The sequence below is a fragment of the Nicotiana sylvestris genome, chromosome 2, assembly GCF_000393655.2.
Source record: "Nicotiana sylvestris chromosome 2, ASM39365v2, whole genome shotgun sequence".
NCBI lineage: Eukaryota > Viridiplantae > Streptophyta > Magnoliopsida > Solanales > Solanaceae > Nicotiana > Nicotiana sylvestris.
Genome location: NC_091058.1, coordinates 36,409,854 through 36,425,663, shown reverse-complemented (window position 1 = coordinate 36,425,663; position 15,810 = coordinate 36,409,854). Strand labels below are relative to the sequence as shown.

Below are 15,810 nucleotides of genomic sequence, written 5' to 3'. Positions count from 1 at the left end.
TTAGTACCAAAAAAAAATCTCCTCTCTCTTTTTTCCTTCTTTCTAGGAAGAATATAATTACCAAATATGAAAGTGGAGCTTATGTGAATAGCTGAAATGAAAATATTCTAATTACTGCGATATTATCTCCTCGATTGACTCCTCCTATAATTATTTAAAGACCACAAAACTTTAGAAACTCCATTGATCAATTGTCCAAATACTTTTCATATTTCTAATTTTAGCAGAGATATAATAATTTCAATTTTTTAGTAATTAAAAAACCTAATGGACGAAAAAAAAGAGACCTACTGGACTTCCAATTTCCACGGCCGCTAATCACGCACCAAATTACTAAACCCAAGAAAAAGAGAGAAAAAAAGAGTGTGAAAAAGAAAGATAGCGAGAGAGTTGATTGGTCAAACTCAGGGTCCTTTTGTTTGGCTTTTTCTTTTTAGTTTTCTTCTTGTGAATGGATTGCTCGATCAAATATTACAAGGTTGACAATATATTAGTATTGTTTACTTAGTTTAAGTGAACTAATTGTCCCCTTTCTGTCGTCTATCCCAAGAGATCTGGCATAATCACTCCGTTAATTTCTATTGTACATGTTTCTTATTTAATTTGTCCATTTACAGTGGAGCTTGAGTAGGGCAAAATTTTAATTATTGATCTTTTGACCGGTCGAAAATCGGACAGCTCGATGCATTAAGCTTTTGCTACGTGCAGTGTTCGAAAAGGTCCCGATTGAAGATCATGGATTTGAAATCAATAGAAGAACTTCAAATATCATTTTATTTTCGCAAGGACTACAGAAGATCTTTTTCTTCTTTTTGGCTTGGTTGGGGGTTGGGGGGGAGGGGGGAGGACGATAATATTTTTCTTTTTAATCACAATGAATATTTTGTAATTGTATTTCTTAAAAGGAAAAACGAAAGTAGAAAATCAAACAATCGGTATATTTTTAAATTAATTGTTTAAGCATTGGTTATCTAAAATCAGAAGAAACAAAGATCTTTTAATTAATTTTATTGACTTTTGGAAAATTTTGTTCACAAATACCATCACTCCGTGTCTCTACAGTTTACGTGGTAAGTCTCAATCAGATTTGTTGTTAGAACAAATAGAAATGAGCATATGTTAATATTACAAATAAGTTGAAACATTTAGGGTCTCTACTTATCTCGTCTGTTAACCTAATTAATGTGAATACGCTGTTGCATATATGTTGGAGTTCAAACATATTTATGCTGGAACTCCAGCATAATATACTGGCGTATTTTCCGGGTTTTAAACAGTATTTTTGCTCAAATTTATCTTTACATGAAAACTGGCTAAATTTCGATTACTTTTGAAATTGGGCTATTTTTGAATGACCAGTTGTAAATCTGGCTATTTTTTAATTTCTCCTAGGCTTGATTAGAAGGTAAAAATTGCACGGGACGCCCTATTTGGTCGCCCCCATTTAACATATACTCATTTTTTTAAAAAAGTTTTAACTTGTACCCACTCTTTAAACAACTTCAGCCCTCTTTCTCATCTTTCTTCTCCTCCTTCATCATCATCATCATCATCATCATCATCATCTTCTTCTTCTTCTTCTTCTTCTTCTTCTTCTTCTTCTTCTTCTTCTTCTTCTTCTTCTTCTTCTTCGTTCTTCTGTTGCTGTTGGTGTTGCTATGAAACTTCAGTTCATGGGATGATTGACATAAGTATGTTTATCAGATTATTTAAAAATAAATTATAAATAATTACGTAAGTTAGTAGACAATAATTTGTGAATATTTCCACGTACGAAAAGTTTAAGGTCACACTTAGTGATTCTTTTCATGATAATTCTGTTCTTTTCACGTTTATTGTTTCCAAAAATTATGATTTAGATACTGTTGGCAATCTGATTATTTATCTAGTATGTTAGAAAGCTTTTTCAAAAATTTCAGCTTATAAAGTGCTGAAATTTTTACAAATGAACAAATAACTTCAGCATCTTCTGCTGAAGTTTATGAAAAAACTTTATGACAAAATAAATGAATCTAGGACAAAAAAACTTCAGCTTATTTAGTGCTGAAGTTTTTACAAATGAACTAAATAACTTCAACATCTTCTGCTGAAGTTTTTGAAAATGCTTATCCAGGACAAAAAAAACTTCAGCTTATTTAGTGCTGAAGTTTTTATAAATGAACTAAATAACTTCAGCATCTTCTGCTGAAGTTTTTGAAAAAGCTTAATGACAAAACTAATGAATCCAGGACCAAAAAAAAAAAAACTTCAGTTTATTTAGTGCAATTACAAACAAAAACGTTAGCAAATAGAGAACAAAACTTTGGCTACTATGCTTAAGTTCACCAATTACAAATAAAAACTTCAGCAAATAGAGAACAAAACTTCAGCTACTATGCTTAAGTTCAGCAATTACAAACAAAAACTTCAGTACACTTGCTACTTCAGGCCCGTCTACTAGAATGCTGAAGTTTTGTGTGATTCTCTTTACTACTTCAGCCCCTTATGCTGAAGTTACGCGAAAAGGTGGGTACGTTTGGAATTTTTTTTGCAAAGCGAGCACAAGTTAAAACGTGATTCAAAAAGCGGGTATAGATACAAATGCCCCCAATTAAACGCCTATACAATTTTACACGCACTATTAACAGGTAAAAAAAATTAAAAATTATTGTATGATACATGTGTTTTAAATTAATTTATGGGAGTAGTTAGTATAACAACTCATGTCTAATTTGTGGCTCTAGGTATCTTGTCTTGTGGTAACACTACCCCCACCACATTTTAGTGCAATTCTAGGAGTACACAGTCAATCAAGCCATAATTTATTGTAGGTCTAAGTCATTATAGGACATGGCCTGCAACAAGGGTCCAATCTACCATACTACATCTCTAACACTGTGATGCTATGGTCATAATTGTATTTTGTATTTAAGGTAGTGACTTAGCCATCAATAAGATGAGCGCAATATATGAAAGATCATAATATAAATACTAGTAGAGACAAAAAGTGCTAAGTAATCTCTTTATATATGTCTAGTTACCCAATATTTGCGCTAGTTAGAAGTACTTGATATCCGGTAAAACAATTTAGATGCGCTCAAGTTGACATGTTTACCATGGTTATAAAGAAAAGTCTGCATTCTTTGATAACGTCCATCCCCTAGAAGACAATGCTCCCTCTTAAGAACAATGCTATAGACTTTTGGATTCTTAATTTCTCATAAAGTATGCACATGCATCACTTTAAGAACATATAACTAACTCTACTGGACTTTTTGCACCAATTCATAAATCTTGTTTAATATGAGTGGTTGAACTGCACACTTCCTAATAGTCGTTTCTTTGAAAAATTGGATCAAAATTTAAGTTCTTTTATTTCTTTGGGGGCCGATAATATGATGAAGCATTGATTATAATTCTTCAAATAGTTCATCAACTTTTCAGCCAAGGTTCATAAATAGTTAAAAATATTTATTTCTAATACAACTATAAATATATACGCCAACAATTTGTAGGTTGTGGTCGCCTTGATCATAAATCCAAATAACGAATGGAGGCACCTATCAATACATTTTGAAATAAATATTAGTAAATACAAAGTAGTAAAAAGCAGAAAATGAGGCAGAAGAGGAAAATATATTGAGTGGGATGTGCCATTATTTTCCACCAACTCAACCGCCAATTACTTCCCGACCCATCCAAATCCAATAAGAAGTCCACCTTCTTTTTCTTTTAATTTCCATGTATGCTTTTTTCGTATCAAGCTCTTGGAGAAACACATAAGATAGTAAATAATTCGATGCTAAAAGATGAGATCAAAGACTAAAATTTTTCCAGAGAAAGAAAAAGAACTTTGTAATCCCGAATATCTTGAAAAACTTACCGACCTTATTATTTAATCTCTCCTCTTAAATTTCGGATTGCTCTCAGTGCATAAGTGGCCCGTCCTCTTTAAATTATAGGAAAATCATGCTTCATGGAACTTCTTAGAACCACCGTCTAAATTTTGACTCCGTAAGAGAAGTCTTAAAAAGAAAATAGCCTCCGGCCAGAATTTTGAAGTATGCTCGTCCAAAAATTGAAAAATGATTCTGGCAATCGCCAAAATTTCGAAGCACCATGAATTCAGCCACAATACTGATAAAATCTAGTGAACGGTCACAATTTGTAGCAAAATTATGACGATCACTAGATTTTTTAGCTTTGTGGCTGAAGAATCCAGGGAGTGTCAAGATTTTGACATAAATCCTAACAATCACAAAACTTGTTGAATTTCTGGCAAGTATGCTTTAAAATTTGGCCCGGACTATTTTTCGAATACTTCTATTATCGGATTGTTTACCTCGAAAAATATGAGTAACAATTAAAGATATTTTTATGGTTTTAAAGATACGTGATATATTTTAATACTAGTGATTAAACGAGTAATATTGAGCTTAAGTAAGAAAAATTAATGAACTAAATCAGTGTTGCTGAAACAGTAGGGGGCTTCGAGCTCGTCTATCCAAGGACCTCGAGGTTAGTTAAGACCAAAAAGGTATGAACAATAAAGTTGAAAAGTAATTGTTGAGCACGTTAAACAAGAGAAGAATAAGAATGTTCTATTAATGTAAAATGATCTGATCTTTACAAAATGATTGGGGTCCCTTTTTATAGGAGGAGAAAACCCCAATATAGTACCTTGCTCATAAAGGTAAAGAATCTTATTGGTACAAGTGTATAACGGTCTAGTATGGACCTGTACTATTTCGTACAACCCTTATCCTATAATTAATTCCCGCATCCACGTGTCCTTGAGAAATTCCCTCTCTTTCTTGATTGACTTCGATATTATGATGTCCTCGATGCAGGTCGTGTCAGGCCTTTGATCAGCTTCCTCGAGCTAGGTGTCCCTTAGCCGGATCTTCCCCATACCTCGAGTCTCCCGGACTCGAGCCTATAGCCCAATTTAAGACTCCAAAATCATACTCCTCGATTTTGACCGTATACAGATAGTCCCCGCATTTCTTAGAATAAAATGATATGAAAAGATTCGAGCCTCGATTTTCCCGAGCCTCTAGCGATGACGTCATGCTCGTGACGTAGGCGTTTACAAAGATCGAAGCGTCCCGTCGGTTCATCTCCCCAGAAGCATTGAATGTACCGCCGGTCCATTTCCCCAAAATCATTGAATGCGCCGTCGGTCCATTTCCCCAAAAGAAATGAATGCGTCGTCGGTTTCGTCGTTGTCTCTCTATAAATAAGGGGTTACTTGGCTGAGCAAACTATACTCATTCCTTATTCATCAACTTTTAGCCCTTTCCCTTCTCTATCTCTTCCTTTAATCCCCTATCTTTATGGTTCAAATCTCTAACCACAAGGTCATATGGCAACAATTTTACCAGTTACGCCATGACTCCATTTTTTCAAAGTTTTACCCCACTAAGTGGGATTATAGTGGGTTGTTGTTGTTGTTATTATTATTGTTGTTGTTGTTGGCTTGAGACAACGAGAGAGGGGCACCTAAATCCTCCCATATCAGAAGATATGCGAACTTTATATTGCTGCTCATCTTTCTTAACTTCAACCTGATGTGGCACCTCGTTCTCTTTGCTTTCCGCGCAATGAGGTGGCACTATCATCTACTTACTTTTGCATCCCACACCGGTACAACGTCTCAAAAAGTGACTTCACAATAGTTGTGCTGACAAAACCCATACTCGCCAAGTTTTTCACCATGCCACAATTTCCTCTGAAGATCGAGATGGAGTCCCCGAGGAGGAGGTTCCCGAAGATGTCACTCTCGAGGATATGCCCCCTAAAGTAGATTAGATTCTTGGCTTTTTGTTTTTTCTTCTTTGTTTCTGTGTAAAGGCCCCTCATTGTTTTTGTAAACATTTTTTGTCAATATAAAAATTTCTTCATTTTATCTTCGATTTGTGTGGAATTCCATTCTGCCTTTGTTTATGAAAAATCCGAGTGTATAACTCTAATGATTAGTCTGAATACTGGACCCGGAACATAATAAACCTTTAGGTTTTAATCGACTAACACCTCTTAAGGTTCTATGTTAATCCTTGAGCTAATCTTAGATTGATTCGGTGCGAGCTCGAGACACTGGGCTCCTGAGCCCGAGTTAAATGAGAACAAGGTCTTGAATTTAAAATAAATTTACCTCTTTTAGGCTTCATAGATGGCCCCCGAGTGAGAATTTTCTCGAACTTGGGTAGCCCTTGGGCTTAATAATCGAACGAGTATTTGCTTGAACTCAAAATAAAGTTAACCCTTAGGCTACACAGGTAGTCCCCGAGTGGGAATTCTCTTGAGCTCGGATAGCCCTTGGGCTTAGTAATCGAGTGAGTACTTGCTCGAACTCGGAATGAAATCAGCCCTTAGGCTGCACAGGTAATCCCCGAGTGAGAATTCTCTCGAGCTCGGGTAGCCCTTGGGCTTGGCAATCGAGTGGGTATTTTCCCGAACTCGACTTCTATGCTGTCCTTAATGATTTTCGACAAATTAATTTCCGATGCCTCGGTCCTAATTCCAATATCATGACATAAGCGGTTGAAGTGACTGAAAATTTGCTTTTTGTACGATTCCCGAAACCATTAATTGAAGGCGGCTGACGGTCGGCCTTTTGGCTTCCTTAGCACGCGTTATAAATAGATAGATCCCACAACCTTACAAACTTTATTCCCATATTTCTTTTAAAGTCTCACTTAACCCTTTCCAATTTCCTTGAGCTCTCCCTTTTCTTTTTTAATAGCATTTTTCATTTTCCCGGATCTACCGCATAAAAATGGCTAAAAATTTTAAATTTGTTCCTCAAAAGGAAAAAGCTTTATCATCTTCTCGATCGACTAAAAGTAAACTGGTAGTGCCTCCTAGTATCGAGGAGTGTACTCCCTCGCCATGTGAAATAACAGACGATTTTAAAATTGAGAGACCTGTCTCGACACCAGGCTGATGTGAGCCCATGTCTCGATATGTTTGTCTGGTGACCGAGGCTGAGCTTATGTAAGTAAAGGGGGATTGCAAATGGAAAAAAAGAAAGAAATAATGATTCCTCCCTCCGAGGAGGACATTACCACGTATAAAACGGGCTACCTGAGCGTATACACCTACCCATTTACGTTGGACCCTGCAATTCCGGCTCAGGGCCCTATAAATCCAAATATTCTTGACTTTTGCCAACGATACCAAGTGACGCTCGGCCAGATCTACCCCTCCTTACGGCGAATCGTTTACTTAATCGGGTTTTTCTCGAGCCAAATCGAGGGGATGTCCTTCACCCTCGATCATTTGATCTGATTGTATAGTCCCCGACTTTATCGGGGTGCATGATAAAGTTGCAACGCTGATCGTTAAATTCTCTGTTTGTTAGTATCCATGAGGACAAAAACCGTGGGTGGATGAGCCGGTTTGTCCGAGTCAAGACCTATGATCTTATTCTTGCTGATTGGATGTTGTTCCCCGAGAAGTGGAACATGAAGCGTGAGTATACCTTGCTTCCTTTTCTTTTCTCGACTTTATATTTTCCTTTGTCCTAAACTATTTATGTTGATGTAGCCGCTGCTTGGTTTCCTGATGGGGTCCCAGACGTCGAGCTGGGTCTGAAAGCTAGCCTCCGCCTCCCCTTACTCGGAGCGTTGCTGGCAAGACTTGTCCAAGGGTCGATGGGAGGCAAAAAACCATGGTAAGTTCTTCGTTTGTTTTCCAGTGTTTCTATTACGGGATGCTGATCTTGATTTTACTCAGGTCTCGAAAACGCCGTTGAATTGAGGCCGGATCCAGCTGGTGAAGTGGAGGCTTTGAAACCTCCCAAAGAAAGAAAAAGAAGAAGGGAGACATCTAAATATCCCTAGAAGCCAAAGAAGAGCGTGGCTCGAAAGCCCAAGGCCGACACATCGGCCTTATCTCCGGAAGCGGCCTAACGCCTTCGGGAACAGGAGGAAGAATTAGATGATGATTTCCTATTGGTAAATTGTAAAAGAAAGAATTCCAATTCTTTAAAGCCTATCGAGCCGGTGGCGGTCGATGAGGCCCACTCTAAAGCTGAAGAGATCTCCAAAGGGAGTTCGAACAAATTCCCCGAACAATTGCCCAAAAAGAAGGCGCTTCATTTAGGGGATCATTCTGAGGGCGAGGCTAAACTTCCTAACCCGAGCCTCTCTAAATAAAAGAAAATGCCCCGAGCGGATCACTCGGGGTGATCAACGTGGATGATTCTCCCCTTGGCCCCAAGTTCTCCGATGGATAAATCCAAGAGGCTGTGAATATGAGATCTTCTAGAGCGCAAGGAAACCATGAAGGGCATGACATCTTTCAAGGATGCCTCGCAGGGCTTGAAGACGGCTCCAACCAAGATGCTTTCTTCATTTTTGAACAAGTAAGTTTTCTATTTTTACGGCTACGCCGTTGTTTTAGTTGTTCTGAATGTTCTTTACTCCCTCTTTATGAAGGCTGCGGTACTCCAAAAAAGGGAATTTTCCAAGTCTCAAGATGATCTTGCTCGGTGCGAGGTCGAGCTTAAGAAGACTTTGGAGGATAGGGATGCCGTCAAAGCCTTATATGCTAAAAAAGAGTTGGAGATCCATAATTTTCGAGCTGAGTTGACGCGGGTGTGCCAAGATCGAGCCGTGTATATTGGGAAGGTAAGATAGTTCCCGAGAGTTTATTATGCACTCGTTTTGTTTTAGTAGCTAACATCGTTAATTTTGCAGTTCAGTCAGAAAATCGATGTGGAGGCGCAACTTTGGGAGGAGCTTAAGATAAAAGAAGCCGATGCCCTGGGGTTGAGGCGAGGTATGGATGATCTCGCTTCTGAGAAGGAAAATCTAAAAGAGCAGTTAGCTTCGTTTAAATTCCAACTTCGAGGCGCGAAGGAGGAGAGCCTAGCTCGGGGCCTTGAAATCGAGGAGCTCAAAATCAGATCTGCTGCTATGCTGGCTAAGGCTAAATCTGATGTTATGGCAATTATGGCTTCGTATCGAGCTGATGCCAAGGCAACTAATGCTCGGGAAAGGGAGATCTCTTCTACGACAGAGGTTAAATTAGCAAGTGCCCTCGACCATGTTAGACGACAATCCCGGAGGATGACCCTCGAGGAAATACTTGCCCGCGACTTCGACCTTTCGGCCGATATTGAAGCGGAGAAGGCTTTAGAGGAAGAGGCGACCGTTCTACTTACCGATGAGGATGATTCAGCCAGTGCCTTCGAGGATGAAAGAGATAGGGATGAAGCCGCCGAGGATGGGGCTCCCCAAGATACGACTCCTGAAGATGCAACTGCTAAGGGTGTGGCCCCGAAGTAGTTTTTAGGTTACTTTATTTTGTTTCCTTGTAGGCCTTCCTTGTGTAAATATCATCTTTTGGAAATGCGAGGAGGACTTTTATATCGTCTTCGGCTAGTGCTGGTTTTAACATGGCCTGTATTCAACATCGCCTTTATTTATGGAAAACTTCATTTGAATGCCGGTTCGAGGATTAGTTTGGGGTATTACAAACCCTTACATATTTATAATAATTTTTCGAGCCGAGTTTAAATCAACTCGTTGTTGGCTCAGGATTTTGTGAACCTCGAGTACGAATCGAAATGAAAGCGGAGTCTTCGAACTATAATTTTTAGGCCCCTTAGCCTTTTGAGGTTGGCCCTTAGGCTCTTACATATCGTCCCTTAGACTCTTATTTATCGGCCCTTAGGCTCTTATATATCGACCCTTAGGCTCTTAAGTTGGGCCTATTTGGCCTCTTAGAATGGCTATATAATTTTTCCCTCATTTTGGCTTAAAAGACTTAGTGGAAATTATGCCTTAGCACATGTTTTTTTGCACCCATAGGTTTTTTCCAGTATTCTAGGTTGATTGAAAAGAAGCCTTGAATACTTGTTGGCCATTCCTTAGGTAACATATATGTGTTGCCTCGTTAAAAACCTTGCCGGTAAAACCCATCTGGGACAAAATCCGAGCTAAGGGAAAAAGAGTGCAACGTATGCTCTATAACCTACGACCTTCGTGTAGGAAGGGGCGTTCTCGAGAGCACGGGCCTTTGAGAGCCTCTATTGTGCTAATACTATAAGTTCCTTTACCAATGACTCCGAGGTCTTGCTGTCCGTGACCATATCTCCGAGGACCTTGGCCTGGTCGATGATGACTTCGGTGCCCTGATTTGATGCCGCCAAGGCCGAGAAGCTCAGTCGCCCCAACTCCAAGGGAACGCCTTTTTGGAATGTTCTTTGTGTTTTAGTGCCCCGAAACATTGACTATTTCCTTCAAATAAATTAAAGTGGTCCTCTGCGTACAGGGACTTAACCAGCCAAATCATCAATATAAGTTTTAATTATTTTACATATTTATCCATCGAGCGGAATCCCTGTCATATTGAAGCAATGTGATCTATATCGTCAACAAGAAACTAAAATGAGTTTTTTCCTGAGAGCGGGGACTACTTCTCGTTCTCAGGTGTACCTTTCCTTTCAGCGGTAGCATCGGGCTTTTTGGGAACAACGAGGGTTCGAGGATCTGGAGAACTCCTTTCTTCGCCTCCGATTACCTATTATTTTGCTTCCGTTGAGGCGCGGAGCTGTGACTACTACTTTGCGACCTGCTTACCTTTGGAGGTCGATGTCTCCGAGGTTAAGGGTTCCGGTATCGGCACCACTTCCTCGATTGTGAACATCTTTTTTGCAGCATGTTGTTCTCCGTGGACTATTTTTATTCCTTCCTCTGTCGGGAATTTTATCATCTGATGGAGAGTCGAAGGCACTGCCCTCATATTGTTTATCCATGGCCTCCCGAGAAATGCGTTATACCTCATGTCACCTTCGATGACACGGAATCTGGTGTCTTGTATGGTCCCAGCTACGTTTATAGGCAAGATAATTTCCCCCTTCGTTGTTTTACTTGCCATGTTGAAGCCATTTAGCACCCAGGATGCAGGTACAATCTGATTTTGCAAACCAAGTTGTTTCACGACCCTCGATCTGATTATGTTCGCCGAGCTACCTGGATCCACTAAAACACGTTTAACCTGAATTTTATTCAAAAGGATAGAGATTACCTGGGCGTCGTTGTGAGGCTGGGATATGTCTTCTGCTTCCTTGTCGCAAAATGATAGGGCGTCCTCGGGCACATAGGTCCAGTTTGTTTTTCCTTTGTGATGGACGCTTTAGTGCATTTGAATGTAGATCCCTATGGGACGTCGGCTCCTCCGATGATCATGTGAATGACATGTTGGGGGTTTTCAGGTTCATTTTTCCTATTTGCATCTCTTTCCCGGAAATGGTTTTTGGCCCGGTCACTGAGAAATTCATGAAGGTGCCCCTCCTTGAATAGTCGAGCTACTTTCTCTCTGAGTTGTCTGCAATCCTTGGTCTTATGCCCGTGAGTGCCATGGTACTTACACATTAAGTTGGGGTTTCTCTGAGAAGGATCTGTTTGTATGGGCTTAGGCCATCTAGTATCTTTAATTTTGCCAATGGCTGAGACGATATTTGAGGCGTCGACACTGAAGTTGTATTATGATAACTTGGGGCCCTCCACTGGCCCCGGGTGCCTGTCAGACTCGATTTTGCCCACGATTCCTGGGAGCTTTGGCCTCGATCTATTCTTTGATCATTCCGAGGTGCATTGCACCTTGAAATGTTCCTTCTGTCTTCGACGTACGGTTGATATCTTTCCTTGTTGAATCTTGATCCCCGGTCTGTGTCCCTCGGTGGTTTGACTGCGAATCTGTTCGGGTGAACTGAGCCCGAGGGGGCTCCCAACTGGTCATCCTCAACTCTAATTTTCGATTGATACCGATTGTTCATATCCGACCATGTCACTGCTGGATACTCGATCAAGTTCTGCTTTAGCTGTCGAGATGCCATCGAGCTCCTTTCATTCAAACCTTGCATGAAGGCCCGAACCACCTAGTCATCAGAGACCGGGGTTAATTCCATCCTTTCCATCTGAAACCGGGACACGAACTCCCTTAGCATTTCGTCGCCCCTCCGCCTTATCTTGAATACGTCCGATTTTTTTTGTGGCCACCTTTATGGCCCCGGCGTGTGCTTTTACGAAGGCACCGCTAACATAGCAAATGAATCAATAGAGTTAGGAGCTAAGTTGTGATACCACATCATAACTCCTTTTGATAGCGTTTCTCCAAACTTTTTCAATAATACTGACTCGATTTCGGCTTCATTCAAGTCATTTCCTTTGATCCCGCAAGTGTACGAAGTAATATGTTTGTTAGGTGTCCCTTAGCCGGATCTCCCCATACCTCGAGTCTCTCGGACTCGAGCCTATAGTCCGATTTAAGACTCCAAAATCATACTCCTCGATTTTGACCGTATACACGGGTAAAAAAATCAACAGTGGCACAAAAGTATTCTATTTTTTTCATTCTCCCTAACAATTGATCTTTAACTCTTCCCATTTTTCTTTCTTTATTAGTTTGAGGTGTTTCAAGTACGAATTATTTTTTTTAGGTAGGGGCCGTTGGACCTTAAACTTGCATTACCATTTAATAGAGGGGGGAAATTATTATTTGTACTCGATACATGCATCGAGATATTGGAGAAATTTATTTAGATTTTTATACAGCAGTTTGGGTAAATAAACACGCTAAACAACTGTGATTAATTGACAAAAGCGTAAGTAATTAAGTATGATGAAGTGATATGTATCTTCACTTGAATCTAACTTATATACACTATCATATAAATTGTTTTTATATTATCCGTATAATTTAACATGCTGTAACAAATTATGAATTTTATTTTTTGATTAACTAGTTTTATTTATTATAAATAATTACTTATACTTATCTTTTCAGGTGACCTCATAATATAAAATTAAACGAGATGTCAGTATATTAGAGTTACTCTTTTCAATTTAGGTTGTAAGAAAATGATTTGGTAGTGTAAAGACGAGTGTAGATAAGTATTTTCCATAGGTAAGCGTGCACAAACGGGAATGAGTAGTAGGAAAATTTCAGCATAAGAAGTAAAAGGGGTAGCCCTATTGCCATTAGTCTATTAGACAATAGATGAAGAGTTAGGCACATGGGTATGAAAGGTTCAGTGTCCCACACCCATTGCCACTCTTTCCTTTCACAGCCACTCCTCAATCCACAATCCCCGCTTCTTTTCCTTCCAATTTTCCCTTCATCTCCTCACTCGTTTTCCTTTTTCTTTCTTCCCCTTCTCTTTTTCTTCTTCTTTATATTACTCTTTCTTTTTGTAGTTTTGATAATTAACCTCTTATTTGGTAAGAGGGACGGAGGGATTCTTTAGAGTTTTGATAAAGTTATATTCTTTAGAATCATTACTGATTTTGTTGTGTTCTTGAAAAGTTAATTCATTTAAAATTATCAAAAGAAAAGGAAAACTGCGATCTTTCAGCTAAAGCACAAGGATTACGCTTTGAGCCGCATGACTCAATCTTAAGGATAAAGTTAAATGCATATAATTGTAGTTTTCTGCAAGTGCATATATAATAAACGTACGGCTCTAGAGGAAATTACAAAAACTAAGGAAAAATAAAATGATAAAGAGGAAATCAGTAATTAGAAATATATTATAAATGATTATCTACCTTCTTTTCAATTATCAATTAACTTACTATAAATAGTTACTCCTATTTGAAGTGATATAATATAATATTATAATTCTTTTACCGTAACAGAAATTAAACTCTAAACAAATTAGAAACATCCATCGAACAAATGAACCCTTTTGTTAAAGTGCTATAATTACGGAAGGGACCACTTTCTTCCTCCATTTTTCCTGTCCCCATTTGCACCTAATAAGGAGGGAGAGATAATCACTCCCCACTCAAAAATAACAATAAAAATAAAAAATAAAGAAAAAAGGAAAAGTAAATGTTTAAAAATTTGTAACAAATAAGAAATTCAAAAAAAAAGTACACACACAAAAGAGAGATAAAGGGTCTCTATATAAAGACAGTTCATTGCAAGTTCACAGCCATAGAGGAATTACACAACACAATTTCACATCTCTCTCCTATTCTTTTTTTCCTATCCAAAATGGCACCCATTGCCAAACATTTCTCCCTTATCTTTCTCCTTACTCTCTTGTCTTCGCTCCAAATTCATGCAAGGGACGGTCAATTCTTCAACAAAATCCCCAGCAACAATGGTGAGAAAGAGACACAAACAGTTATTCCCAACAAAGAACAAGAACCTAATTTCATGCCTGAGAATGAAAATGGAGCCTATGGCCTATATGGTCATGACTCTGTCACCACTCCTAACACCAACAACCCCACTGTCCACGATCTTCCTAACAGCAAATACCTTCCCAAGAATTACAACCCTGTTTCTTATGTGACTGTCCCTGAGGACAACACTAATGAAAATGATTTGAACAACAATGAGTTTACAACCAAGCACACTACCACCACCACTGCCTCTAATAACAACCAATTCTACAGTGGTCCCACCACTTCCGGCAACAACAACCAACAACAGTACTATAATGGCGTCAGCGATTATAGTACTAAGCGCAACAACCAGCAGCAGCAGCAACAGTTCTACAGCGGCGACAACTTTTACAGTAACAACCAGCAGCAGCAGCAGTACTACAACGGTGGCAACTCTTACAACAATAACAACGACAACAACAACAATGAAGAGGAGGAGGAGTACTACAACAACAATGGTGGTAACACTTACTACAACAACAACGAGCAACAGGAGTTGAGCGAAACAAGATTAAGTGCCAGAACTTACAGCACCAACCCAACAAATTACGGAAACAATTACAACAACAACAATCAAGAACAGAGCTACTCCACCAACTACAATAACTACAACACTGGCAAAAGTAATTACAGGGTGCACCAGCAGCAGGGGATGAGTGACACAAGATTCTTGGGAAATGGGAAATTCTACTACGATATCAACGGTGAGAAACATGCTAGGGATCCATATGAAAATGCAAGAGAATTTGCTGCAATGAACCAACAGTACAACAGCAGGAACACCTATGGAAACAATGAATACAACAGCAACAACAACAGTTTTGAGAATGAAGAGGAATTCCAAGTTGAAGACAACATGCCTTGAGCTTTTGTTCAACACTTTGATGAAAAAAAAAAAAGTAAACATAGTGAGCCAAAAGGAATGTTATGTGTCCCACAATTATCATTGATGTTGTTTTCCTTTTTTATCTAAGTTATATTTTATTAGCAAAATGTTAATTAAACTACAGAGTTATTTTTGGGTGTTTTATGTATAATTATGATGAATTTCTACTGATATATGGCTATGATTATAAGGACTTGTAATTTTTAATGTGGTGAAATCGACAGTAAAAAAATTGTAGTGATCAAATATCATTGTGTCAACTAGCTTATGCCAGTAAGCAATCTAATGTCAGTCTGGGTATTTTACTAGTCTGAAGTAAACACGGACCTATAATTATGTCGCCTATATAATATTGACCGAATTAGTATAATTCTGCTAGTCTACTAGTGAGAGTGAAGATGCTTTGTCTGTTTAATTTTTCTAATTTTCATTTCTGACGAATAAATTATCATGCCAAGTTGTGTGAAGTGTACTTAATTATAATTATTAATACCACTTTATCAGATATATGAAATACCTACCAACATTGAAATATTTATTTGTAAAGGGAGGGTACACTCTATCCTCTAGGTTCGGAAGACTGTTCTTTGGGACCTAAAATCTCACCATCTTGTGTTGGGTTTTAGAGGGAAGAGGTCCCTAGCTAGTGATAACTTATTCGTTTTCCTTTTCTTTCTTTTTCTTTTTTTCTTTTTTTAATAGATGGTGTCCTTATTAGGTTGCGTGCACTTTGATTATCCAATAATTCTATTCATCAAA

The 15,810-nt window shown here is 38.7% G+C and overlaps 2 protein-coding genes across 2 annotated transcripts; both read left to right on the top strand.

The window, feature by feature from the left end:
• Positions 1-8,236: 8,236 nt before the first annotated feature.
• LOC138884228 (uncharacterized) lies at positions 8,237-9,272 on the top strand. The gene is made up of 3 exons (XM_070165304.1): positions 8,237-8,347; positions 8,421-8,612; positions 8,682-9,272. The coding sequence occupies exons 1-3, from the start codon at positions 8,237-8,239 to the stop codon at positions 9,270-9,272; spliced, it is 894 nt and encodes a 297-aa protein (XP_070021405.1).
• A 4,636-nt stretch (positions 9,273-13,908) lies between these two features.
• On the top strand, positions 13,909-15,297 carry LOC104210024 (protein E6). The gene has a single exon (XM_009758815.2). It carries the CDS (start codon positions 13,990-13,992, stop codon positions 15,028-15,030), a length of 1,041 nt encoding a protein of 346 aa, XP_009757117.1. The 5' UTR covers positions 13,909-13,989; the 3' UTR covers positions 15,031-15,297.
• The last annotated feature ends 513 nt before the right edge of the window (positions 15,298-15,810 follow it).